Source organism: Cryptotermes secundus, unplaced genomic scaffold (assembly GCF_002891405.2).
Source record: "Cryptotermes secundus unplaced genomic scaffold, Csec_1.0 scaffold928, whole genome shotgun sequence".
Taxonomy (NCBI): Eukaryota; Metazoa; Arthropoda; class Insecta; order Blattodea; family Kalotermitidae; genus Cryptotermes; species Cryptotermes secundus.
In genome coordinates this window covers 1,095,788-1,122,380 of record NW_019738362.1, presented here as the reverse complement: position 1 = coordinate 1,122,380, position 26,593 = coordinate 1,095,788, and the positions used below count along the sequence as shown (strand labels likewise).

At 44.1% G+C, this 26,593-nt stretch overlaps 1 protein-coding gene across 2 annotated transcripts in view; it reads right to left on the bottom strand.

Moving 5' to 3' along the window:
- Window positions 1-4,309: 4,309 nt before the first annotated feature.
- LOC111870927 (paired box protein Pax-6) overlaps window positions 4,310-26,593 on the bottom strand; it is a 113,957-nt gene continuing 91,673 nt past the window's right edge. For both annotated transcript variants that reach the window (XM_023863568.2, XM_033754048.1), the window contains exons 8-10: window positions 13,648-13,832; window positions 9,402-9,640; window positions 4,310-4,930 (exon numbers count right to left, since the gene is read on the bottom strand). In XM_023863568.2, the coding sequence (XP_023719336.1) occupies window positions 4,842-4,930; window positions 9,402-9,640; window positions 13,648-13,832 (513 nt within the window). In that variant the 3' untranslated portion in view covers window positions 4,310-4,841. The remainder of the gene's footprint in view (window positions 4,931-9,401; window positions 9,641-13,647; window positions 13,833-26,593) is intronic.

The window sequence follows — 26,593 nt, the reverse complement described above, 5'->3', positions numbered from 1 at the left end:
TGGAAAACAGGAAGATATACAGTGTGTTCGGTGGAAAACAGGAAGTTATGCAGTGTGTTCAGTGAAAAACAGGAAGTTCTATAATGTGTTCAGTGGAAAACAGGAAGATCTACAGTGTGTTCAGTGGAAAACAGGAAGATATACAGTGTGTTCGGTGGAAAACAGGAAGTTATGCAGTGTGTTCAGTGAAAAACAGGAAGTTCTATAATGTGTTCAGTGGAAAACAGGAAGATCTACAGTGTGTTCAGTGGAAAACAGGAAGATATACAGTGTGTTCGGTGGAAAACAGGAAGTTATGCAGTGTGTTCAGTGAAAAACAGGAAGTTCTATAATGTGTTCAGTGGAAAACAGGAAGATCTACAGTGTGTTCAGTGGAAAACAGGAAGATATACAGTGTGTTCAGTGGAAAACAGGAAGATATACAGTGTGTTCCGTGGGAAACAGAGAGATCTACAGTGTGTTCAGTGGAAAACAGGAAGATATACAGTGTGTTCGGTGGAAAACAGGAAGTTATGCAGTGTGTTCAGTGAAAAACAGGAAGTTCTATAATGTGTTCAGTGGAAAACAGGAAGATATACAGTGTGTTCAGTGGAAAACAGGAAGATATACAGTGTGTTCAGTGGAAAACAGGAAGATATACGAAACTCTATCTTTAAAAGAGACTCAATATATTTTATTGACACAGATTCATCTTAGTGCGTCTATTTCAAGAAACTACAAGGGCCCACGGAAGAAAATGTAAATATTTATGCTGCAAAGCTTCTTCAGGCCTCCGAAATGAGATTTTCATCTCCGTTCAGTAATTTGAAGACATAATTTGGCCCGCCAAGTTCACTAGTTCAAATGTAACAAATAGTGAAACGTGGCCATACCGTTAAATTGTAATATTCTTAAGTTATTTTAAGATATGTGGTGAAACAATGCACTGAATGTTCAGTCTTGTCGTGAACCGCGATAAGACAGTTACTCCCGCGAAGAAAACAAAACTATGGCAGCAACGCAGGGCAACCTGACACGGTCTGTTCTGAGCAAGATACGTACATTCGTAGGAACCGAGGTTCTCGAAGAGTTCTATCTTCTGGGATATAACACTGTATAGTCAGTTTCTCCGAAACGTCGGTTGATTTTGAACGGAGTGCACGGCATTATATCCCCAGAAGATAGAACTCTGCAAGATTCGCCGTTTCTGCATCTTTGCCATTCACAGATGACATCGCACAGCCCCCAAAATAATCCGCGAAATTAGGAAAGGTTAAACAGCTTCTGCGTGCCAGCCAGTCCAGTTTCTTGTAACTCGATTCACGGGACGTGCTGTTGTCGGACCAACGCACATAAAGTAACAGAGGGCTGTAAGATTTGACGTTTTCACGGCGGTGACTATGAAGAATGCCTTCTTCTGGGATGTGGCACCGTGTAGATCTGCAGGCTGGTTCCTCGCTCGACGATTTTTCTTCCCTGAAGATGGAGGCGATACGTTTCTCTGAAACTTCGGTTGACACAAGATCTAAACGGCGCCACATCTCAGAAGGCGGCATTCTTAACAAAGGGCAGTTGCCTACCCGGAACATTTTGAACTCGATTTTGTAGCGCTTTAATGGAAATGTGCTGATGAGGTATATGATTTACGTACAAATTCAAATTAAAGGTGTATATACAATGACTCTTCGGGTTTGATGGACAACGCTCACTGAGACGACCAAAGCCATTTTTGGCGCGTTGAGAGCGAAATATTTCGAAATGTGCATATTCTTTTCATGGTTTATTTTGACCGTCCCACAGTGCATACACTCATTCACCTTACTGTTCTCTCTTGCACTAATGTTTCAGCACTAAAGTGCCATCTTCAGGTGCTTTTCTATGTACGTCGAACTACTTCACTGCATGCCCTGTTGTCTTTATACTAAAATGACTAAAATATATATTCGTCATATACAACGACAAATTTTAAATATTAAAACTGTTCAGGATTTGTCATTCTTATGTCGTATCTCAATACGCGAGTCACACCTATCTTCTTCTATCGGAGTATTCTTCCTACTTTCATGTGTGTATTGTGCTTTGTGTTGTGTCTTGCTCCTGTGACTGCGTGTGTTATAGCACCTGAAGATGACACTTTAGTGCTGAAACATGTAGTGCAGGAGAGAGGAGTGAGGCGAATAAGTGTATGCACTGTGGGACGGTCAGAATAAATCATGGACATAAATCAGTGCAACAGGACGCTAAAATATAACATCATATTCTTTCCGCCATGACGGCACGCATGCAACAAAAATTGATAGCCGCTGAATGAATTTTCATTAAATTTTGTTATGAAGAATTTCACTAAATTTGTCAGCCTGTTCCAATTCTGGTTAAAACCGGACAAACTGAGCGGACACTGACGTTCGTTTCTGCGCATGCTCCTCGACCGCAACTCCCCGAGTACTCGTATTCACGGCAGCACTGCAATTGGCTGCCAGGTTATTATTTTATGATTTGCAAGATAGGGTAAATGATGGGTTAAGGTAACGAAGAAAGGTAAAGCTATCCCTGTAACAGGCCGTAATCTTTGTATGTGTATTATACAGACCTGTATTAGGAAGTGAAATTTAATTTTGCCAGTGCGAAATCTGACGGAAGAAGAAACTGTCTCAGACAAGAGCTGTTGGTACAGTCCACCGCACCCCTCACTAGCGACAGCTGTAGGCCTAGTGTGAGTTCTGATCGTTTCACGGCGGTGAGAATTTATGTTGTAGTCCTGTGGGTTAGGGAACCGATTATGCCGGTAGGTTCACATCACGTTTCGGAACGATTTACTGCCTGCATCTTCGGAGCTGAAACCTTAAGATGGAGGCAGTATATTCCTCCGAAACGACGATATCTACATATCACACTATACGGTGTCATAATCCAGAAAACCACAATATGGAGTATATTTTTCTTTATTATTATAATCATGAAACGAAGAGTGAAATAAATGTAATAAGTTAAATAAATTATTGATAATTTTATAAATAACGTAAACCGGCTACTTGTATATATATAATATAAATATTTAAATTTAAACTTTTTGTTTTAAATTTTGTGTCTATTCTATTGAGAGTCGTGTTCTTATTAAATGAAATTCAGGAACGCGGAGAAGGAACGTGACTCTTTTCACGCTATTCACGAGATAGCTCGGTGGAGAGCGGTGCAGATTACAGACTCTATTTGATGTTTGAGGAGATCAATAAAAGACACATGCTCGCCATCTCTGAACATTTTCAGCTAGTTAGTCCTGGATTTCAAATAATAGAAATGTTACATTGTCATGAAAATAGCTTCTGTAGCTGAAGACGATTCAAATAATTGGACCTAGTAAGAAAAATATTAATGTCGTAACATGTTGTGTGTACTAAACAATAGACTCAGATGCAAAAACAAGTCAAATTCACACCTATATTCGCAGGATAGTCAATCTCATTTCAGTTACAGTTGTATTTATACAGTCGTGTGTCTTCTACGTTGCGTAGTAAATGCAACTTCAGTGCGGGTAGCCGCGATTCCAATGCAGGGGCCAATATTCTGCCTTCGCTAGAAGAATTGTTGCATCTTTCAAGTACGCTTCTTTTGTCGGGAAATCAGTGCAATTGTTGGGACAACCTGAAAACTAATTGCGTCTTTATAATTTTAGAAAGAGTGTTGTCAGTTTTTGAGAAAAGATATAGAAGTTAACCTGACCCTCGAAGAGCGGCCAGTTTGAACACGAAATTATTTCCGATATCTGTAACACACGAACAACTATTTTGGCTGAAGTTCAGATAAGAACATGTAACATATAATTTTAAGAATGTATGCAGTCTTGCTTTATTTTATATTTATTGTTGTACTATATTCATTTATTTTTCTTAAAGTGAGAGAAATTTATACTACTTTTTCAGCCGTATCAGATTACGTTGACTTTCATTGCAAGGTTTTTGAACCCTTAAAACGAAAATGCTGTGTCTTTAAGCATATCGACTAGAAATAATCGATTAGTCTATTGCTATTATTGTTGGTTTCTTCCACAATAGAATGAATGCAGCTTCCGTTCAATAGTAACGAACATATATTGATAAATGTCATAAGTTCACTAATGATAACGAACCGTCTGTGCGTTAACCCATTAAAAATCAGTGTCTACAATATGTACCGCCTATTTGAAGGTGGATTTCACTCATAGACTATATTTTCGTATGATTCTCACAATAGACAGCATTAACCGGTTGGTCTCTGTAGCGGAGACGTAATGTGTTTCCTGTGAGGTACGGACTGAATTGCTATATACACGTATTCTGCCCACACAGTGTATCTGTATGTTCTGTATGGTTCTCACAATAAACAGCGACTGTTTCCCTAAACAGCATTAACCGGTTGGTCGATGTAATGGATACACACTGTATTATCGATCTGTAATCGATTAAAATCGGACAACAGATAGATGGAAGGAAGATACTGGTTTAGAAGGCCTAACTTCGCTTCAAACTACATTCAAAGTAATTATGTCAGAAGGTATACACAATGTAGGCGTCTTGTACTTATCGATGGTAGCAGAAATATCCGTTTCAGTGCGCGTCATGGTGAGACGTAATGCCCATTGCATGTTGTGTTTGTGTGGCGTCACTTAGAGCTGCCGTCGGGACGCCATCACGAGGCACCTGCTGGGACAACGTCGACGTCGAACTAGCGTGTTGATGCAGCAGCAGCGTCGACGCGACGATGCTGTTTGTTGTCGCTGTAGCGGCGGACGTCGTTGTAGACGTTGAGGAGCAAGATGGAGACGCTGCTACGGGGTTTTCCTCATGCACGAGAAGCCTCGGCGGAGGAAAACCGAAAAGTTGAGATCACTGGATTCTGGGCCAGTAGTTGGAGGTGAGGTCTGGAGCCTGGCTCGGGATCTGAACGGGGACCGACACTCCGGCCGAGATGACGCCTGCAACAACGTCACTCATACACGTCAGTGTATTCGCTCCCGAGTGACACTACCGACAATTCACGTTTACACAGAGTACATCATGTCGTCCCTTGCGAGAGCTGAAGTTCTCACGGCAGTGAACATTGCTCTCTCAAGGGATGCGTATATGCCAAACTGTACGGTGGCATATTCATTAGCTCTTTTGTGACTGCCGCTTAATGCGGAACCCGGCCGCGTCGCGAATGTTGTGAGTTTTCCACCGTTTCGGCAAACCTTGTAGTTGCCATCTTCAGAGTCAATGTCTTAGAGACCTCCTCCCATTGTTATTAACACTGAAAATGGTAAGTGCAAAGCTTTCCGAACGCTTGCAAAATCCTCCGCATTCGACATGGCCGGACTCCGAAAGCAGAAACCATACGTCATATCCCTTTCGTTTTAAATTTATTTATATCTGCTTACCGAAAGTGACCGCTCCCTGCCTGCAACAAACGGCACTGACACAATGAAACTGACAGCCTCGTTCGTAACCCTCACATTCTCGTCGAACAAACAAAACTTCCCAGTCCTCTGCAACGCCTCTTGGAACTGCAGTCTCTTAAGGCGAGAGCGCAAGGGACAGACGGCGAGTTAATTAAATCCAGGTTCTACAAGCGAGGCAGCTACGGCCGAACGCATCTGTGGGCTGAATGGTAATCGCTTTATGCATTAAACAGTTGCCAAGGACTCAATATTATTGGGGAAGGTAAGAAAGACCAGGCGTAGGTGAGAGGCGCCATGCTGGGGAGCAGCTGACCCTTTGACCAGTCGGATATTTTTTCAGGACTCCGTATTGACGCCGCATGCTGGGCCCACGGATCTCTCCTACAGGTCCTGGTTGTGGCTGCTGGAAGTTCTCGGCGCGGCAAACGCTCAATAACGTGCTTCGCGGCTTGCTCGGCTCGTTAGTTGTGTCCTCCGCGGAGTGGAGCGGGACAGTGCAACTTACTGAGCCCCTTCTGGCAGTCCTGCCCGCTGAGAGACGAGTTTTTTATAGCGCTGGCCATGAAACATGATACCGTATAGTTTGGTACATCGTTGCCAGCGTTTCGGAGGAACCTACAGCTTCCATTTCCACGGCACGTTGGTAAAGGTCTAGCAGACTACATGATGTCACATTCCAGAAGACAGACTCCTGTTGTTGCTTCGAAGAGAGACGCATTTGTTCGCCGTTAAACATTTTTACGCTACTTGTTAGTGACTTTCACCAAGCAGGGGCACGCGGACATTGTAATTAGATGTGACTCAATAGTTTGTAAACGTTTTCATATTTTAAAGTGCCGAAAACAAATCTGGATTTAAGATAGAAGAAGCAACATGAAAACAAGGAAAATGCATAATATGAAGTTTCATAACTTGTACTCCTGACCATATATCATCAGGGTGAAAAGGTCACATAGTGTTGGATGGGCTGGATAATTAGCTCGCATGGGCAGGCCTACATGATAAATCAATACTCTCTCGTATAAAAATCTAAAGAGAAGTTATCACTTTGAAGATCAGGAGGATAATATTAAAATAGATGCTAAATAAGATGTGAAAATATCGACTAGATTCATCTGAATCCGGATAGGGTCTAGCGGCAAGCTCTTGTGAGTACGGTAATGAATCATTTGGTTTATTAAAGGGCGGAGTACTATTAATCAGATGAAGGACTGTCAGTTTCTCAAGATGGACCCTTTTCGATGTAATTAGTATGTAAAATAAATCCACATTTTGTTAGACTAGTTAGTTAGTCTAGAGTCCGTAGTCTGTTTACACACCTAATACAGCATCGTTTAATAAATTAACACTTTCGATTAGATCTGCGGCTGCCGTAAAGGAACTCTGTATAGTTCTTCTGAAAATTGTGGCCGGTTTTTTGTGTTGTTATTATTATTATTATTATTATTATTATTATTATTATTATTGTTGTTGTTATTATTACAGAATTCTGAAGGAATTAAAAAGAAGCGCATGTGAAGATGATTTGTTTATCGTCGAACAAAGGTTGGCATCACTGTAGAAAAGTTCGGCCGATCTTACATGTGACGCTAACATGGCTTGTTCACATACTTACATATTAAACTCTGATACAAATAATTAATTTCAAAACAAAATAAAGCTCACATTATTTCGTAAACACTCTATTAATTAACTCAACAAAGTTTGGTTTTGCTAATTCCATGACAAAGCTGTGTACTTACAACTTGCTAATACAAATTCCATTTGGTCGTATTTGATAGCTGCAAACAAACGCTTATTCTGCTATTCGAACTCTACATAACCATAGCTATAGAAATTATAGAACGCGTTATAGAACTGGAACTGAATCCAGCAATAATCACCATCATAACGTCAACATCCAAATGATATTTCTCTCTCAAATTATAGAATTTAATGACGCTTGGATGCGCCTGTCATTAACATGTTTTGGAAGAATGGATGTGCATCACAAGAGGCGGTACTAGTCAGCATCAGAGCGAAGGGAAGTTAACGATTTTCTTCCCAGAAGTCGTTAAAAAGCGACGCATGAACGGCTTCTTCCGTTCTGTTCACAGAGAGACATACACACAGTCATCTGCGCTCCAGAGATGGCAGCACAGTGTAATTTGAAAGGTTCCGAATCCTTCATCCGCTCTTATCACGTGGTCTGCTCCTAAATGCAGGGTAGGGAGATGCGCAGGGAGAACAAGAGTGGAAGGTTTTACTACTCTCTCGCTTTTCTTATTTCTCATTTCTTATACTTTTCCTGAACATCTGTGAGAATACGTCACGCAACTTTACGGAAGAAAAGTCCCTGAACGTGTAGCGATTTTGGTTCACTAAAAACTAAACGCCGTGGCCTGTAGTCCGCAAGCGAACTATACCGACCGAGCCACCGCCGCTTGTCGGCGAAGTTAGTGCCAACTTTATCCTACGGCCGTTAATTTCGGTTTTCTAGACCGGAGCCGCTATTTCCTTGAAATTTCCTCACCAGGCTAGGTGGACCCCGTTCCAGACCCACTACTTCTCAGAAAATCTGGTAGCGCCGGGAATCGAACCCGGGACCTCTGAATCTGTAGCCAGGAACTCTGACCACTAGACCACAGAGGCGGTCGATTTTGGTTCATACTGGATATTAATAATATCTCATGGCTACCTGACGATCTTCATCGCTATCTGATGATGTATTTTGCCCACAATACGAACCGGGATGCCTCAGTCAGTGCAGTGGCTAGACTAAAGGCTGAATAACCAAACAATCGGGGTTCTATTTCCGGCAACGGCTGGATGCTTTTCTCTCCTCCACAGCGTCCGGACGGGCTCTGGGACTCATGTAGCCTCCAGTCCTGTGGGTACTGGGGGCCGTTTCCTCGCAGGTCAAGAGAAGGAGGCATCTACATCTGTGGTCGAGGTTAAGAATATATGGAGCTATACGTTCATTCCCCCATACATTTCTATGGCACCGAGCTTAATTATGCACAGGGACAACTTGTTATTAGGATAGGCATTTCTCAAACAAACCCCTGTTTTTGCATAACCTCCACACTCATTTTTACAGCTAACTCCATGGAACGGCGTCCTTCTTGAGAAGCTGATAGTCGCTCAGCTACTAAAAATAAGCGCGTACGCAAGAGCCGGTTACACACGTCCAAATATTTAAAGAAACTGTTTTGATATGTCTGAGTGTTCCAAGTGCTGTCCTTATGCTCCCGTGCGTGCTGCATGTCGCGTTCTTATGCTTCTCGCTTTCGTCAACGTAATAACATCTGGCGGAGAACAAATTATGAAGCTCTTCATCATGAAGTTTTCTCCATTCTCTGTCCTTTCAGCGGGAACATAGCACAGCGGTGCGGGGCAGAAGGGACGAGGGATCTCGCATTCGTTCGTCTTTATAACCTGACATACATTCTGGTATGTGACGCCGTGTAGTCTGGTAGAAGTATTCTTCAAGAACAATTCACTCACTTCTGTATGTAAGTTAAGAGATTAGGTAAGCTTTGCTGGTCGACAAGAGTGCGTGGTTTGTTCGCGTGATTGCTACAACAAACTTGCCTTGCTGCTCTTTTACTAAGCCTCAAGTTTTCTTTTTTAGGAGACCCTAGAGGAAGAATGGGCGCTTTCGGTGGGTCTCAGCACCCTTCCCTTAACACCCTCAGTCTATGTTCTTCCCTCGATGTAAGAGACCAGTTTCCACACCCATACAAAACGAGTAGAATTCTAATTCTGTATATTTTAACATTTACATCTGCTCTTAACTTAGCCCCAGAACTGCCAGCTTTAAATTCAACAGTTCCAAATATGTACGAGTACTGCAAAATGTTCATTGACTATGTAGTTCGCATAAAAATCCAACAGATGCCACTTGCCGTCAGATACAACAAACTTTGTAAAGGTCGAAATTTTCGACTCTTGGCACTTCTAGGGTTAATTGTTTCTGAACGCGGCCCTACAGCTAATTAAGCCCATGTCAAAGGTATGCGACTCTTACCGGTGCCGGTAGCAGGCGTTGACGAAGTGGTGACGCCACCGTACGACGGGTGCGTGTTGATCGCGCTCTGAGAATGAGCCACTGCGGGGTTGGACACAGCCGCTCGTGCTGCCGAATGATTGTAAGTGGAACTGAGGGAGTGCAGCGGGTCGTGGAACATGTAGGGGTAACTACTGTGCTCCCGCTGCTGCAAGCAACTGCCCGCCGCGGCCATGCTGCTGAGACTGTTGGACATGGAGCTGAAACAGAGACCACGCCAGATCAGTCCAATCCACATGCTCATGCACTACTCCTTTAAAACTGAAGTCAATATTATCTACGCCTAGGTCTATCAAGTTTTCATACTAAATTTCCTTGCTTATTCTTCACCCTTTCCATTCGCGCTACAGGCCCGACCAACTAATATTTAGTAAAGCTCTGTATCATGTGACTTTCTCCAGCCTCCACTCTTAGGCCAAAATATTCTTCTCAGCATCCTATTGTCAGCCATCCTCAAACCATGTTCTTACATTAATATGCGACTCTAGGTTAAATACCCTTGAAGAAAAACAGAATTGACCGAGCAAGGTGGCTCAGCCTGTAAGGCTCTAGACTTGTACTCTGAAGGTGCTCAGTTAAAATCTCCGTCGGGAAACCGACTATCCCAACTCGTGGGGGTCGAGATTTTCTTCAGGCATTCAAGGAGAATTTCGCGATAGTATCTGAAGTCAATATAGACCACTTCCTGTCACATCCTTTCAATTTCGTTAATCGCAAATAATCCTACCATTTCACGCAATATGATGTGAAATAAATTATAAATAAATAAAAATAAACAATTGAGGTGTATAGTGCGTAATTCTGAGGAATTCTGAGGCACCTGTCGCACAAAGAGGACCCAGGCACAGATGGAAGAAACATAGGCATTGAAGCTGAAAGGGAAACAGACTTCACTGACTGCCTCACGATGAATTTCAACGGAAAGATTTTGTTCTAACAGTCATGAACTTTCGGGTTCAATAACCCCATAGTGTTAGTGCACTTTACTAACTCATGAGTTTCTTCAAGACGCTTCAGTATATATTCGCGTCGAAAAGTAGGCTGACTGGTAATTTGGAGAGGATTTCGGAAGGAAATTGTCGTGGCCTGTTCGAGATACAATCCGGGAATTTGTCAGGAGAGACTGAAGAAAGCCACGAGAAGTCTCAGGATAATCGGTGTCCCAGCCGAGATTGGAATGAAAACGCCTGTAGAGCGTTACCGCTACGCTCACCCGCCTGGCGCGTGTGACACTCATTTAGTTAACATTGCCCCTACATGTGCAGTAAAGAGAGAGAGAGAGAGGGAGACAAATGTGGGCAAATCGCTCTCGCGTGAGTGATGGTTCGAGAGACAAGCCCGCTCTCTGGGGCCCTGCTCACGTCCACAGTCCCGTGTTTTCACCTCGCGATCCCTCCTCCCACCTTCCCGACCTGAGCGGATCAGCACCCAAAGCTTCCAGGATTACTTACTCTTTGGCTGTCACGTGAGAGTCACAGGGCTGAACAAAACGAAGTGCCAAATATGGCATCGAGAGATTCATGCATCTCGGAGCGTGAGGATCTCTTTTCGAGGGCGCTACTTTGCCAACCCATCAGAACCTAGGCCAACAGATTAATTGAAAGGACTGGAAATTGATCTAAGATGCTGTTTCGAGAGTCTGAAGAAAACATCGAAAATCTAAACACAGTAGAGATGGTCTCTGGAAAGAGATTTGGATCCATAACCTTTTGAATACGAAGCAGGAGTTCTGCTTCACTCAGCCTCAATGTTCGGTATTAACAAACATTACAATTAGGCCACGACCGCTTCCTTCCAAATCCAGCCCAATTCATCAGTTCTACCATTCTACACGACGTAATATAGTTACTAATTGCTTCATAAAACAATCCAGAGACGACGTGAGAATGTAGCTGGGCCTGGTCGTAGGCGTAAATGGGTCAAGGAAGAATTAATTTGTAGAAATAAATAATCTTAAAAAACTATGATTTCCACCACCTTCAGTTGATTTCAAACTCTCATATTATGGAATGTGCAAATAAACTATACCTTAGAGGCAACTCCGCTTTCTACTGCGCCCTGTAAGGTTCGAACCGTTGTTTTCACGCCACTGATTGACTACGTATGAAATATGCAGCGGACTGAAGGGACGTCTGCACGCCACTGATTGACTGCGTATTTAATATGCAGCGGGCTGAAGAACTGTTTCCACGCCAGTAAGTGACTGCGTATGAAATATTCAGCGGGCTGAAGAGACTTCTGCACGCCACTGACTACGTATGAAATATGCAGCAGGTTGCAGAGACGTCTGCACTCCACTGACTGACTGCGTATGAACTATGCAACGGGCTGAAGAGACGTCTGCACGCCACTGACTGACTGCGTATGAAATATGCAACGGGCTGAAAAGACATCTGCACGCCACTGACTGAATGCGTATGAAATATGCAGCGGGCTGAAGAGACGTCTGCACGCCACTGACTGACTGCGTATGAAATATGCAGCGGGCTGAAGAGACGTCTGCACGCCACTGACTGACTGCGTATGAAATATGCAGCGGGCTGAAGAGACGTCTGCACGCCACTGACTGACTGCGTATGAAATATGCAGCGGGCTGAAGAGACGTCTGCACGCCACTGACTGACTGCGTATGAAATATGCAGCGGGCTGAAGAGACGTCTGCACGCCACTGACTGACTGCGTATGAAATATGCAGCGGGCTGAAGAGACGTCTGCACGCCACTGACTGACTGCGTATGAAATATGCAGCGGGCTGAAGAGACGTCTGCACGCCACTGACTGACTGCGTATGAAATATGCAGCGGGCTGAAGAGACGTCTGCACGCCACTGACTGACTGCGTATGAAATATGCAGCGGGCTGAAGAGACGTCTGCACGCCACTGACTGACTGCGTATGAAATATGCAGCGGGCTGAAGAGACGTCTGCACGCCACTGACTGACTGCGTATGAAATATGCAGCGGGCTGGAGAGACGTCTGCACGCCACTGACTGACTGCGTATGAAATATGCAGCGGGCTGAAAAGACGTCTGCACACCACTGACTGACTGCGTATGAAATATGCAGCGGGCTGGAGAGGCGTCTGCACACAGCTTTGCCGTGATGTGACGGGAGACTGACCCGCCAGAGTGGAACAGATGCTCTTAATGGGGCGGGGGTTGTGGGCCCCACAAAAACTGTCATAAACACGGAATTTGTGCCTGGAGCTGAGCTCCTCTTGAGAAGCTGATTGTCGCTCACATGGTCAAAAAATTCTCCTCCTTTCGTGGAACGAGATGTTTGAACTTGCGTGTTCACAAGAGGCCGCCACTGGAGCTTGTCCTGAGCCAGAAAAGTCCAATCCGCGCTCAGTCTGCCCATTTCTCTTTATGGTCCATTTCAATATCATTCTCCCCTTTATGTTTAGGTCTCTGAAGTCGTTTGTTTATCAACTGAAATCTTTATGTACACTTCTCATCTGCGAACGGGCCTGCATGCTACGTGTTGGACCATCAGGCCTACCTAACAGTACAAAGCATGGAGTACAACAGTGCGTAATTTTCTCCATCCTCCAGTCACTTCTACGTCCGCGCCCTGTCTCTGATTTACGTGACGACGCTTTGTGTAGCTCAGTCACGTACCCTCAAACGAAAAGATGAACAATGATTACATAATGACAAAGAGTTAGAAGGAAGCGGTCGTGGCCTGGCTTGAGGCACTATCCCAGCATTTGCTTGGATGGACTAAGGAATACAAAGAAATTTCTAAGTGATGGTACCAGATGTTCAAGCCGAAATATGAACCCGGGACCTTCCGAATGTGAAGGAGGAGCGCTAACCACCGGATCGAGGCGCTCGGTAAATCAACCCTTAACGTAAGAGGCCGAGTTTCGCAACCATACATAACAGCGGGTAAACTGATTCCATGGCTTCCGCTGTCATAGCGAGGCCTCGTCGAACGTCATGTTTCACCTCACGGTGGTTCAACCGATTGGCGTAGAGGTACAGCTCGTATTCGGAAGTGCTCGGTTCGAATCTTGACCAGGATATGACTATCCTGAATGAGGATTTTAATCGTTTTCCACAGTCCCTCGCGAAAAATGTTGGGATAGTACCTGGAGTGGGAAAAGGCCCGTTCTTTCCAATTCGTGGTCAGTAAGTCATCCTCCCATGCTACATACTGACAGAGTCGTAACAGGGGAACGGGCCGCGGGCCGCGGTTTGCTCACCTGTATGTGTCCGCCATGGTTGCAATAGGCTGTGGGATCGAAGAGTACATGGAGTTGAAGCCCGAGTTGATTGGCAGGCGACCCGCGGGTCCCGGGGGACTCACCCCCACCTGCTCCGCCGCGCGCCTCTGATTGCGCAGTTTTTCCTCGCGACGCCATTTTGCTCTTCGATTGCTGAACCAAACCTATAAGACAGAATGAGAAGATAAAGCGAGGCACTAACCTGCCAAGTTCTGTTATGTTGAGTAACGCTACTGACTTCTGTTCGGGAGGTGACCGCTTCGAATCTCGCCTGGGCCACAGACCAGACTTTCCTCAATCCCTCCAGGCAAATGTCGAGGTATCCTCTTAAAATAGGCCACTACCGGATCTGCTCACATCCCAATTCAGGAACCTTTCGCCTTCCTACCGCTGGATGCTATGGACGCCCGAGCTGTGCTGCTGACAGCGTCGTCAAATAAGCACACGTGAAATAAAATAGAAGTAGAAGAGACGGCGTCGATACGGCCGATATCGGAAAGTCCTGCGTCGCATCACGTCTGGGGATGTCTGTCTTTGTTATGTTTGTGTATAATCTATTTTAAACTGTAGCCTCACTCAGTCACACTATAAAATGCAGTGTCAAATAGCGAATAATTAGTTCCAGTGGGTATGGATGGAGCCGGTCGTTGCCTGATTGAAGGTACCTGGAGGGTCTAAGGAAACCACGAAGAACTTCAGTTAGTGCAGTGTCCCAGGCGATATTCGAACCTAGCAACTCTAATTACAAGCCAGAAGCGCTACCAATTGAGTCAACTTGCCCAGATTTTTGTTTTTTACTATTTAGAATTAACAGAAATACAGTTCCACAGTTCTGTAGAACTATAAAACGCCTATAACCCGACTGGGAACTGCCAGAACGAACCTCACTACAGTTCTGTACAATAACGAGAGAACAGGTGAGAAGAAATGAGACGTAGGCCTTGTTCTCTCAATGGTGGTTATGGAGAGTTATATCTTCTGTGATATAACACCGTGTAGTCCGTTCAAATTCAACCGACGTTTCTGTGGAACGTATCGCCTCCTTCTTCAGGGTCGAATAATCCGTACAAGATACCAACGTGAAACCAGGTGGTAAGCAGATCTCTGGTTTCTTTCTCGGCTTATTCTTCGACCTAAAGATGGAGGCACTATGTTCTTCCGAAACGTCGATTGACTTTGAACGGACTACACGGCGTTATATCGCAGAAAATATAACTCTTTTTAAGACTGGGGACAGCGGGAATGCTTTACCTCAGAGCAGTCACAGGATAACGAATGACGGGTCATAAACATAATGGAGATTCTGGAGATGACAGCGGTAGGAAAACGGCAAGGACACTTGTAAACCGAAGAGCAGGAGATATAGGGTTGTCAGGCGGAGAGGCACAAGTGTTCTAAGATTTGGAAGCGAAACAGGTGAAGGGCTAAACCCTTGTTAGAGCCATCTATGGAAAGCTGTTAGAACTATCTGTCGATCACACCAAAATTCATGACGAACAGCTCTCGTACCACGAAATAAGGAAGTCCATATCACCCCGCCGTGCCCTATCCGGCGAAAGCGTGTATGCCGCACAAGTTGCATCACTTGCTGCTTCCTTTATAGTGGCGTGTTGTGTAAAGGCAACGTGAATGGTCCCCCAATTACATATGGAAGTAACCTGCAAAGTATCAGGCAGGAATATTTCCAATTCACATTCACCGATTCTATGTAATTAAGCCACTTCATATGATTAATTTAAATGTTGCAAATTAAAAAGAAGTTTCTTTTTTTTTTTTTTTAGGGTTTCGAATAGCTACAAATTGAGATGTTGAACATTTCAAACTGACATGAGCTACCTTATTCATCATCTCCCATTCCACAGATTATAGACAGGCTGAGAGCCTGTAATTAGCTACATTCAGTGAGCAAACTCTCTGCCACAAAACTCGCCCCCATTCATGCCCCCTCCCTCCACTATCAGAAACGAAAAGGTATTTCATATGATTATATGGACGGGAGAGAGAAAAATCAGTTTTTATATTATACACCACAAAACCAATCAAATTAAAGGATCACTTTATATAATCCTTTTATGTCATGAAGCCTAGCGTTACGAATAATACCAATGTTGGCACAAATATAGCATTAAATGGAAAATAGATTCATCCTAATTTAAAAAGTGGGGGGGGGGCTGAATATTGTGTCAGTGTACTGATATTGCACTACTGTTCAATAGACAGTCATAATTTGATATGAAAATTGATGAATTGATGATGCAGTTAACCCTTTAAAGCACAGTGGTTACTATATGTACCACCCACTTTAACGTTTAAAAAAACTCAGTTTTGCCCAACGTGTACGTATGTTTGTTTGCTCATGTGATTGTCACAACAAAAAACAGCGATTGTTTCTCTTATATGAGTAATGGATGCACTGTGTGTTTCCTGTGAGGTAGGAACTCAACTTACAAATAACTGTAGGCTTCAGTGGGGTCTGCAATCTTTGTACGTCTACTTCAGCAGGATCTGACTGTCATGAAATGTCTCAAGCTTTCTTTATTTCTGTGTTTTTTACCATCTAATTATATCCTAAACAAAATTATTTAACTGGACGACGCCTGTCTTTTCTTTACTGGCTAACTCAAAAATAATGCGCAGCAAGTCATGTCTCTATTAACAGACTAAATCCTTAGTCACTGTTTAGTTTCATTTGTCAGTCAAGTGCTAAGTTATTACAATACTAATAGACTTATTTTACAGTTTCACTGTAAGTTGGCCAGGAATGAAAATAGCCCTTCAGGGCTGGGCAGACGCACCAGTTAGGCAGGAAAGCATCAGGGAGAAAGGCCAACACATGTTATATTTAAATTATTGCAGTGTAGTTTCTTGAACTAATTCTTGCATTATCTTAGTTGGGAAAGAAACTTATGACATGTTGAGACGCCTGACGCAGTGCTGTGGCACTATATAGGGGGCGTCTACCCACGTCTACCCCCATTTCTAGCTCTAAACGTGGAAATTTTCTCAAATTCTTAGTGCACTTTCTTTAAAATTTACGTTATTGTTTATCATTTTGTTCATCACCGTGTTCGCAAGAGCCACTCACTGGAGTTTACCCTCAGCCACATTTTCACACCCTTTTCCTTTAAAATTAATTTTCGGCCTACGGTTATCCTCCCTTGTACGCTTAGATCTCCCAAAAGATTACTTCCTTTTACATCATCCATCACAATTTTTCTATATATTTCTTTCTACGTGCCCCACCCATCTGAACCTCCTTGTATATAATATAAATTATGAAGCTTCTCCTCATGCAGTTTTCTCCACAGGATAACATATTATAACATTACAAAATTTATCTTGCTGCTGTAATATGATGAAGGGTTTAAAGTGGGGTACGGACCACGAGTTCTTCCCAGTCCTTCTTGTTTTCTTTCCTCCAGAATGGTAACAATAAAAACTTATCGCGTCTATAATATGACATCCGTACACACCTCTTCCCCTTAGCAACCCGTCACCAACAGATGGCATTGCATGCTTTTTCGAAAACAAATCGTTCTGAGCACCAGACTTAAAGCCCATTTGGATATTTCATATCCCTAACAGCTTGACCCCAATCCAATTCTTCAGATGTCCTCGATGGGCCTGCTCTGTCACATACAGCATGACCTCCACCCTCCCTGTTGCTGCTCCTTTGCATTCAATCAACTTCTCTCTCTCCCTCTCTTTCGCATTTACTTCCTTATCTCTTTTACTTTTGAAACATATTGCACGTCTGTCATCCTCCATTAGCTGACCCGAGTCCACTTTATGAATGACCAAGCAGAAGCAGACGCTGTTCGCCTGGAATATGGTTCTTTTCCTTGCGTAATGAACACGCGAATTTATTTTGCACAAAACTAGTGTAACACTCAGAGAAAGTCCCAACATTTGTTACATAATTATCTTCCCGTACTTTCTCCCGTGTTACGTAATGATACACCGAGGCAGGCGCTTAAAACCAGCTCCCACGAATAACACGCACAAATACAAAGTCCTAAACTGTCTCTTACATACAGTATAATCACAAAATAGGCATGACGCATTGAGAAGACTGCTCGCTCTATCGTGGCCTACCGCATAATTTAACGTTCATGTAACGTGTTGACGGTTTACAGTTCGTTGTTATGGTAACACGATATTTCGTAATGACAATGATACATTTCACACTTACAGAAAAGTAGGAGTGGAAGTCGGAAGTCTTGTTACGAATATGATTTCTGTGAAATGTTACGCAAATCGTTCGTGGATTCTAACGTCGTGTCTGCGGGCTCCTCGTGACAAAACTTCGAATGTAAGCAGTTCACGGCGAACAGGGTTTCAGCAAATTTACTTCGGAACTAAATACTTAATTTAGAAGAAGAACATTTGTGCCGTTCTGCCGCTCGCCTCCTCGAGCAGCATGAGAGGGCTCTGTAGCGGTGGAATCATCCCCTTGCTCTCTCTTGCATCCCCCAACTCACCTCGCTGCTACCCCTACGGTGTGCCACCCCCACCCCTCACAACATAGCCACTTACCAAAATCAATACCACCCAACGAGGCTTGAAAACATGCGTCAACATTGGCTCTCTGTTTGTATGTACAAACTAAACACTTTTATGTGACCGGTCGGCAATGGTGTCCCCCTAAGCAGGGCAGCGACAAGCGGCTTTTGTTTTTGTTTGTCTTTTTGTTTCTGACTCTGACCCAATTCGAGTTATCGAAACATGAGATATTGCGGGACCGAGAATTGTCACTGTGTACTCTGCGTGTGATCTGCGAGTCTCACTGTCGCCTTCTGGGAAGTGACGCCGTGACGTTTGGAAGACAGGGGTCCTTTACGAAAGCACACGGCGTCGCATCCCAGAAGGTAGTGACATATTAATTTGTATCTGCACGGGGATCAGATGTTGGGTCGAATTATCGTTCTTAAAAATAAAGATAATATCTTCTGGCTTTTCGATTCAAATATTTTAGGGATAACCGGGGCCGAACTGAACCGTCTTCGCCCTCTCGAACACTGGGATGTGGGGTTCAAATCCCACGCGAGGCAGGGATGTCTGTGCGTTTATTCTGTGTGTAGGTAGCGGCCTTGCGACGGACTGATCCCCCGTTCAAGGAGCCCTACTAACTGTGTATAGGATTAAAAAACCCAAAAGCGGCCAAGGTCCAACGAAAGGACCGTAGAGCCAGAGATAGATAGATAGATAGGGGGGGGAGTCAGTAAATAGGTCACAAATGGAAATAAAACAGCTGTAATGGACGTAACAGGCTTCTTCTGTGTATCACTAGGTAGCAGCACAGTCCAACTTCATGACAGTCTAGGTAGCAGACACGCATGCTCATGTTCAGAGACTGGTTTCAGTAGTCAAAATGGCGACCATGCTTTAGGAGTGTACTAGCTAAGGGCAGCTTTCTGTTGTGCTTTTTTTGTGAGGAAAAGGACTGAATGCAAAGGATATTCAGAAATAAATATTTCCTGTTTTGGTGGGAAGTGTTTGTCGCGTAATACGGTTCACAGCTGGGTGGCAAACGTTTCGCTGATGACGAAGAGGTTGAAACGGAGGTGCAGAAGTGGGTGAGATTAGTCAAAAGACTTATATTCTGCGGGTTTCGACATTTCGTACTGACCCCCGCCAGCGAAGAATTTTCGGATCCGAGTTCCGCGGGACTCATGACCATATTTTACTGTCTCAGATTCGAGAATCCCGCAACCTGGAGGCTCAGGTCCCCGCATTTATATTCTCCAGGAACAGGGTGACCCAGTTATACTCCCAGGCACCGGGTTCCCTTTTCGTCGCTTCCTATAAGTCACAGGGCTATGGTGAAGTAATATAGAATCGTTTATAAAAATTCAGTCCGTACCTCACAGGAAACATTACGTCTCCGCTACAGAACCAAACCGGTTAATGCTGTTCAGGGAAACAGCCGCTGTTTATTGTGAGAACCATACGGAACATACAGATACACTGCGTGGGCAGAATATGTACCCCACATGAAACACATCACGTCTCCGCTACAGAGACCAACCGGTTAATGCTGTTTAGGGGAACAGTCACTGTTTACTATGAGAACCATACGGAACATACAGATACACTGCGTGGGCAGAATATATAGCAATTCAGTCCGTACCTTAGGAAACACATTACGTCTCCGCTACAGAGCCCAACCGGTTAGTGCTGTTTAGGGAAACAGTCGCTGTTTATTGTGAGAACCATACGGAACACACAAATACACTCTGTGTGCAGAATATATAGCAATTCAGTCCGTACCTCACAGGAAACACATTACGTCTCTGCTACAAAGTCGATCCGGTTAATGCTGTTTAGGGAAACAATCGCTGTTTATTGTGAGAACCATACGGAACATACAGATACACTGTGTGGGCATAACGCAGGGTTTTAAGGTAGTAGGGTATTAAAGCGAGTGGTATGTATAGTTACCACTGTGCTTTAAGCACTGGCCGTGCAGCCTGACACACCGCAGCAGAATAAAATGGCATTGGACAGGAGCGGAAATTGAGTTGCCAGCAAGCAGTCTAGCTCAGCAGTCAATAGTCATGTGGACGTTACAGTTCCGGTAAAATTGATTTGCAGACAGCGAGTTACGCACAGCAGCTCTCATTCAGACAAAGACCGGAAGGAGAAGCATCGCTTTTAGTTTATGTGACGTAATGTGAATTTGAGAGCGAGTAATAAGCCTGTTATCACGTGGGACTCGATTTGTTAAGTCACTGCCCACATCGCTTATATAGACATGTCTTTTTACACAAGAAAATGGCAATCAGGCTTCCTGAGATTATGGCAACACAGTGCGCCACTAGATCGAAGCACACTCTGACCTCAGATCGTGACATTTCTGCCGGTAGATGACTCTGTCAACAACAGTCTGTCTGTCGTCACCCGCCTTCAGTTTTGCGTAAAACGATTTTTAGAAAGATTTCTTGTAACTTGTATTCAGTGTTCATTTTAAGTCCGTGCCAGCTCAGTCTATTAGTCGCTGGCTTCCCACAGCGGCGGTCAGGGTTGGAGCCTAGGTAATGTGTTGGATTTTTGGTCGACAACCTGGCACTGGGGCAGGTTTTCTCCGAATACTTAGATTTCCCCTGCCAATTCTCATCACATCGACTGCTCCACATTCATCATCTATCATCCGGGGCTGGTACAATAGGCCAAACAGTGACCCAGGTACCAAGTGGACTCAGTCTCACTCCACCCAAAGAAACTAAAAAAAAAATATTTTTAACGTTGTTTATTACGATTTGATTCTGAGTGTGTGAAGCGTAGTCTCCAGTATTTAGGAGTATATAGAAATGCAGCCGAAACTGTAAAATGCTCCGGCCGTTTTATCCCCGGAGTGAAGAACCCCTGGTACATTTTATGTAGGATGCTCGTTTGACATAAGAGGTTGACTGGATACAGTTGAAAAGAGAAAGTATTATTTATCCAAAATTTTGTAATGTTGATTTTAAATTCGTCAAACAATTAAGTTAAAACGTGCGTTTTGCGGCATTATAAATCAAATCAGTTCGATTTACGTGATTCTGAAATGTGAGGCAACCCATCATTCTGCGCTTTATCCCCAGATATCGTTATATTCAGTGAACTTAATTAGCCTTGCATCTCAAAACTGATAGAAATTCCCGTTCGGTTTGTAACGGCTCTTTGAACATAGCGAATCGAGCGAGCTAAACATTTCTGCGTACTTGGCATCATCCTTTCTCCCGGCATTACGTACACATGAAAGTTCTTTGAATGGTCCAACATTTAGATTTCGATATAATTTTTATTTCCTCGACTGTGACAGCTGCTTCATTTTATTGCCAACCTGACTGCAATAAATTCAGAAAAAAAAATCGCAGACGATAAACACCTGAAGAATGCCGCCGTCTGGGATCTCGCGCGTTTAGATCTTGTGTGAACCGACGTTTCGGAGGTACTTATCGCCTCCATCTTCAGTGTAGAAAAATCTGCGAGTGAGGTACGAGCGTGAGCAGGTTCCTGCAGACTACACATATACATGCTAGCTTCCGGCGCAATTAGCCCTATTATTTCTACATATAACCCAATAGATTCCTCATCCTACACTGTCCAATCCTGAAGATGAATATGGCATATTCCTCCGAAACATTGGTATCTACAGAAACACGACACGGCATCGAAACCGAGAAAACCACAGACTGAAGAAAAGCCTAAAATTAGGCCGCGTTCACTTCATTTCACGTCGATTTCAAGTCGTTATTCGCTGACTAATGTTCCTGTGATTCGCGACAATGCGCTCTGGGCTTGTGGCAGCGCCGAGAAACAGGATTCAAACAAATAAACAAATTTCTGTTCAGCCTGAAGTCCTCACACCAGTGACCATGGAGAGCACTGTCTTCAGGTATGTGACTCCATGTAGTCTAGTATAATTTCAGTGAGGTTTCGGAGGACTATAGTGATTCCATCGTCAGTATTGACGAATAATAGGAAGAAGCAGGAGGCAAACAAAGGTACTGTGTTCCTTGGAAAGCCTGATGAACTCCCATTGGAGTACATGGCGTGACAGCTCCGAAGATAACACTATTCGAATACATTTACTTTAATAACAAAATTTCACGCTAAGAAGTAAAAGCCTTTCTTTTTGTAATATGTTTTTGATGCAGGGAACACGCATCTAAGGGACGATAGGTCTCTCTCTAGGTTTGTGTATGTCGCTTCCTGTTTACTTAATGCCGAAACGTCTTGCTGACCATTTCATGAATTTCGACACGCCACAGCGACCTGCCTCCCCTCTGGTGGCCTGCAACCCGAACTTGCGGGCTTCATATATCCTTTACTTATCTAAATGAGTGACGGGTTGCTGCATTGCTTCCCCTTGCTTCTCCTCAAACTGTCCACCGAGAGACCGAGGGCTCAACAGGAAGGGAGCACGGAACTGCCTAATCCAGGTCTCCGAGCAATGTAGCAGGTGTGACCGTGTGAACACGTTCCAAATTCACTTACACGAAGACACGAGGAACTCGGATGCTTCCGTAAACCGAGCGGATTTGACAGGGGTTTCAGACAACGTTCATCAGGACTGTTGTCTCCTGAGACACGAATCCTTATAGTCTGTTAGATAGCTATCAAGGCTTCGGAGCATCTTTTGTTTCCATCTTCAAGGTACAATATTAACTACTCTACCCTGAAGGTGGAGGCGGCAAGTTCCTTCGAAATGTTGGTAACAGCCTACCGTACCGCATGGCGCCACATCCAAATAAACTGGACTCTTCATTGTCAGCGGCGAGAGATACTCATAACTCCTGTACACGCAACTATGGATCATTCGGACATTGGGTAGGCTTCCTTGGACAGGGGATCGGCCCATTACAATGCCACTACAGTCATAGACAAAAATTGGGACATACATCCATGTCTGGAGTGGGACTCGAACCCACCATGTGTGGGTGTACTCTTCGCCAAACAATATTGTGGTCATGAACTCAAGGATGGTGAGATGGGCCAAACACATAGCACACGTTGGTGAAATAAGAATGCATGCAGAACTTTCGTCAAAATACGGGAGGATAATATTAAAATTGATATTATATATGATATAAGAAGAGGCACGCGGCAGCGTAGTTGGTTGAGGCACAATGCTACAAGCCGGAAGGTCGCGGGATCGATTCCCAATGAGGTCACTGGGTTTTTTCAATTTACCTAATCTTTCCAGCCGCGCTATGGCCCTGAGGTCGACTCAGCACCTAACAGAAATGAGTACCAGGAATATTCTTGGGGGTAAAGGGCGGCCGGCGCGTAAGGGTGGCAACCTTACCGCCATCTATTAGCCGACTGTCTAGAAAATGTGGGATCCTCGACGTCTCATAGCCCTATGGGCCTCCACGGTCTGTTACAGGGATAGCTTTACCGTTTTTTGTATGATGTAAGAATGTTGATTGGATTTAACAAGCTCGGGATATGCCCTCGTGGAAGAGCTATTGTGAACGAGGTAATGGGTCATTTGCTCCCCCCCAAGAAGCAGACTCCACGTCCATCAATTTCATAATCGCTCTTATATCCACAAAGAAATTTGACAAAATTTTGTCTCGTTTGGATTCTGTTGTGCGGCTCAGTGGGGCCCAACGCGCCTGTAACTGGCGAGAGTATGAGTTCACTGGCCCACACAATTTTTCATTTCATTGGTTTCACAGGCGGACTGCCCCCCCCCCCAGTTTTAAACACTTCCGCGCTTCACAGCGTGAAAAGTGCAACGTCCTGGGCTGAGTAGCTCCGCTAGCGAACGAGACGGGTTCGATGCCCTGAGCTATCTGTGGCGGATAAAACTCGTTCTGCGGCAAGAAACAAAATAACATCTGTATTTGATATAGCAGCGTTCATGTTGGTTGAGTTCGCCCATTGTTTGGTACATCTACTCTAAATAAATGGATCTAGAAGTTGATGCGACGCAATACGCGCTACGTAAAGTAGCTATAATGAAATTGGGAATTGATAGAACATCGGTTGCAGAAGGGAAAAGAGGGAATGTTCGTCGGTACGTTTGAAGGCAGAAGTTGGCAGCACTGACTCGCCCGGTCGAAGAACTCTGGTTTTAGACAAAATTCGCCCCTAGCAGTCGCCAGCCTCAGGGCCTTCAGCAAAGCGAGCGCTCCTCAATGGCACTTCCGGTTCTGTCTCCGAAGATATCTCACTGCTCCCGCTGATGGCTGCCCGACAGTATCGCGCCTATTGTAAATCTCTCAGAGAATTCTATCCTCCGGGACATAACGCGGTGTAGTCCGTTAAATGTCAACGGCGCTATATCCCATGACCACCGCTGTGAGAACCTCACATCCTACAAACAAGAGATTGTTAACGCAACAAGACCATTTAAAGGATAAGATAAAAGTCATATTAAAATATATATTAAAGAAATAGGATGTAACGGCTTGGACTAGATTTGGCCGGGTCAGGATAGGATCCCGTCCAGGTCTTCCAAATGATTCCTTTCCCTCCCCATCTCCGATTAAAATTCTGTATGTATTTATTGTGTGACCTGTGCATGCTACATGTTCTGCATATCTCATAGATAACCCAAATGATATTTCGAGAAGACCACGAATTATTAAACTTCCCACTCTGCAGTTTCCAGTAGCTTCAGACTTGCTTCTGAGCACAGAAACCTCGAGTCCGGGTTCGTGTCAGGGCGAGACATCAACTTACGTACAGGCACGCACAAATTATTAGGCAAAATTTTAGTAGCTGCTTCTCTAACTTTCAGAATGTCTAGGTTGGATGGTTTTCAACATGAGTTCTAGTGCCACGAAAACAATTATTAGTTGCGTTGAGTGTTACGTTAAGTGTTACTTGCATTAAGAGTCATTTCACGTTTTATTTAATCAAGAACTTATTCATGTTAGCCTTGTTCTAGTGTTACTTATGTTCAGATTCATAATGTTGCATTAACATATCTCTTATATACATATATTTCCGTCTTAAATGCAACCTATTCTCTGGTCGTCCTTCTTCCTCACTACATGTTTCGGCAGTATATGGTCATCATCAGGACCTGTCTATCTTGCTAAAATTTTTGTACTCTACCTCGAAGTTAGGTAAAGTTGTCCCTGTGTTCAACTAATCAAGCACTACGCCATGAAGGCGTATGGGGGAGTGGATATATAGATCCACATTTTCTTGACCTCGGCACTTGCTGGAGGTCAGTGGTCAGCTTCAGGCCCTGGCCGCTTTACTCCCGGGGAAAGAGCCCTCGGTACCCACTGGGTAGGAGGTTAGGTGGACCCCAGAGATGATCTGGACGATTTGGAGAAGAGAAAATTCTTGACCCTACCGGGACTCGATCTCCGACCTCTCAGTCGTCCAGCGCGTAGCCAGTCTCTATACCGACTGAGCTATTCCGGCTCCTCGAAGTTATATATATCCAAATTAAAATGAATGAAGTCTGGAATTAAAATTCATTAACATCTTAATGTTATTTCCATTGTGGTCGCCATCCGTTCGTTTAATTTGCTTGGGAACATTTCTCGTTGTTGGATTTACGCGCACTGCCCTCCCTTTGCGGCGCGGTTATTATCTGTAACGTGTGAATAATGTGAGCGTATTATTTCTGCAGTTCATAAGGATGTCGATGTGTTGTTACATAAGCTCCACTGGCGTGTAGGGTTCTCCGCGCTGTTGGACTAGTTACGCTGTTCGGTGGTTTGTGTGTGCAGATGGTAATGTTATATTTTATATAATTAGATGTTGCTAATGTTAATCATTGTATTAAATGTTATTTTCATTCAATTTTAATTATGTTAGATCTTGTTTTAATTGTTAGGCTACTTATGTTACATGTTATTCATGTCGAATCTTGTGTTAAGTGTTGCTTGTTGCTGTGTTCCCCCCGCAGCTGTCACGGCCACTCGCCCGCCAGTGCTCAAGCGCAGATAGAACTCGCACAAGCATCAGACTTATATCCATCATCATTATGAGCGTAACTCGTACGTAATAATGTAAAGGCACTCCCTTCCCTATCATCTCTACGTCATGCCATTGCTTCGGTTCCAGTGAGGGGTACATGTTCAGTTTATGTCGGCTGTTGAAAGTTCAAACTTTGCATGAGATGTATCATAGAGCCTTCTCTTGCACAAAGCCGCCTTCCCCCTCGCTCTCTTATTCGTTCACTTTCCGGGCTCCTACTCCCCCACTCCAGATATTTCCTGCATTCCCTCCAAACCGCTTCTCTCGCGGCAGCGCTTTATGTGCTCTTTTACAGACGGCATCGTGACGAGATGATGGCCCTTTGCTTGCAGGTATATATACATTTAGTTTCTAGAAATAAAAAAAAAAAACAGGAATCCATCATGCGTGGTGAAATATATACACAGTTGGTGCTCCTGTTTCCTTTTGAAACTACCACGTTTATACATACATAGACACATACATAACGACTTGTATAGAATATTCGTCA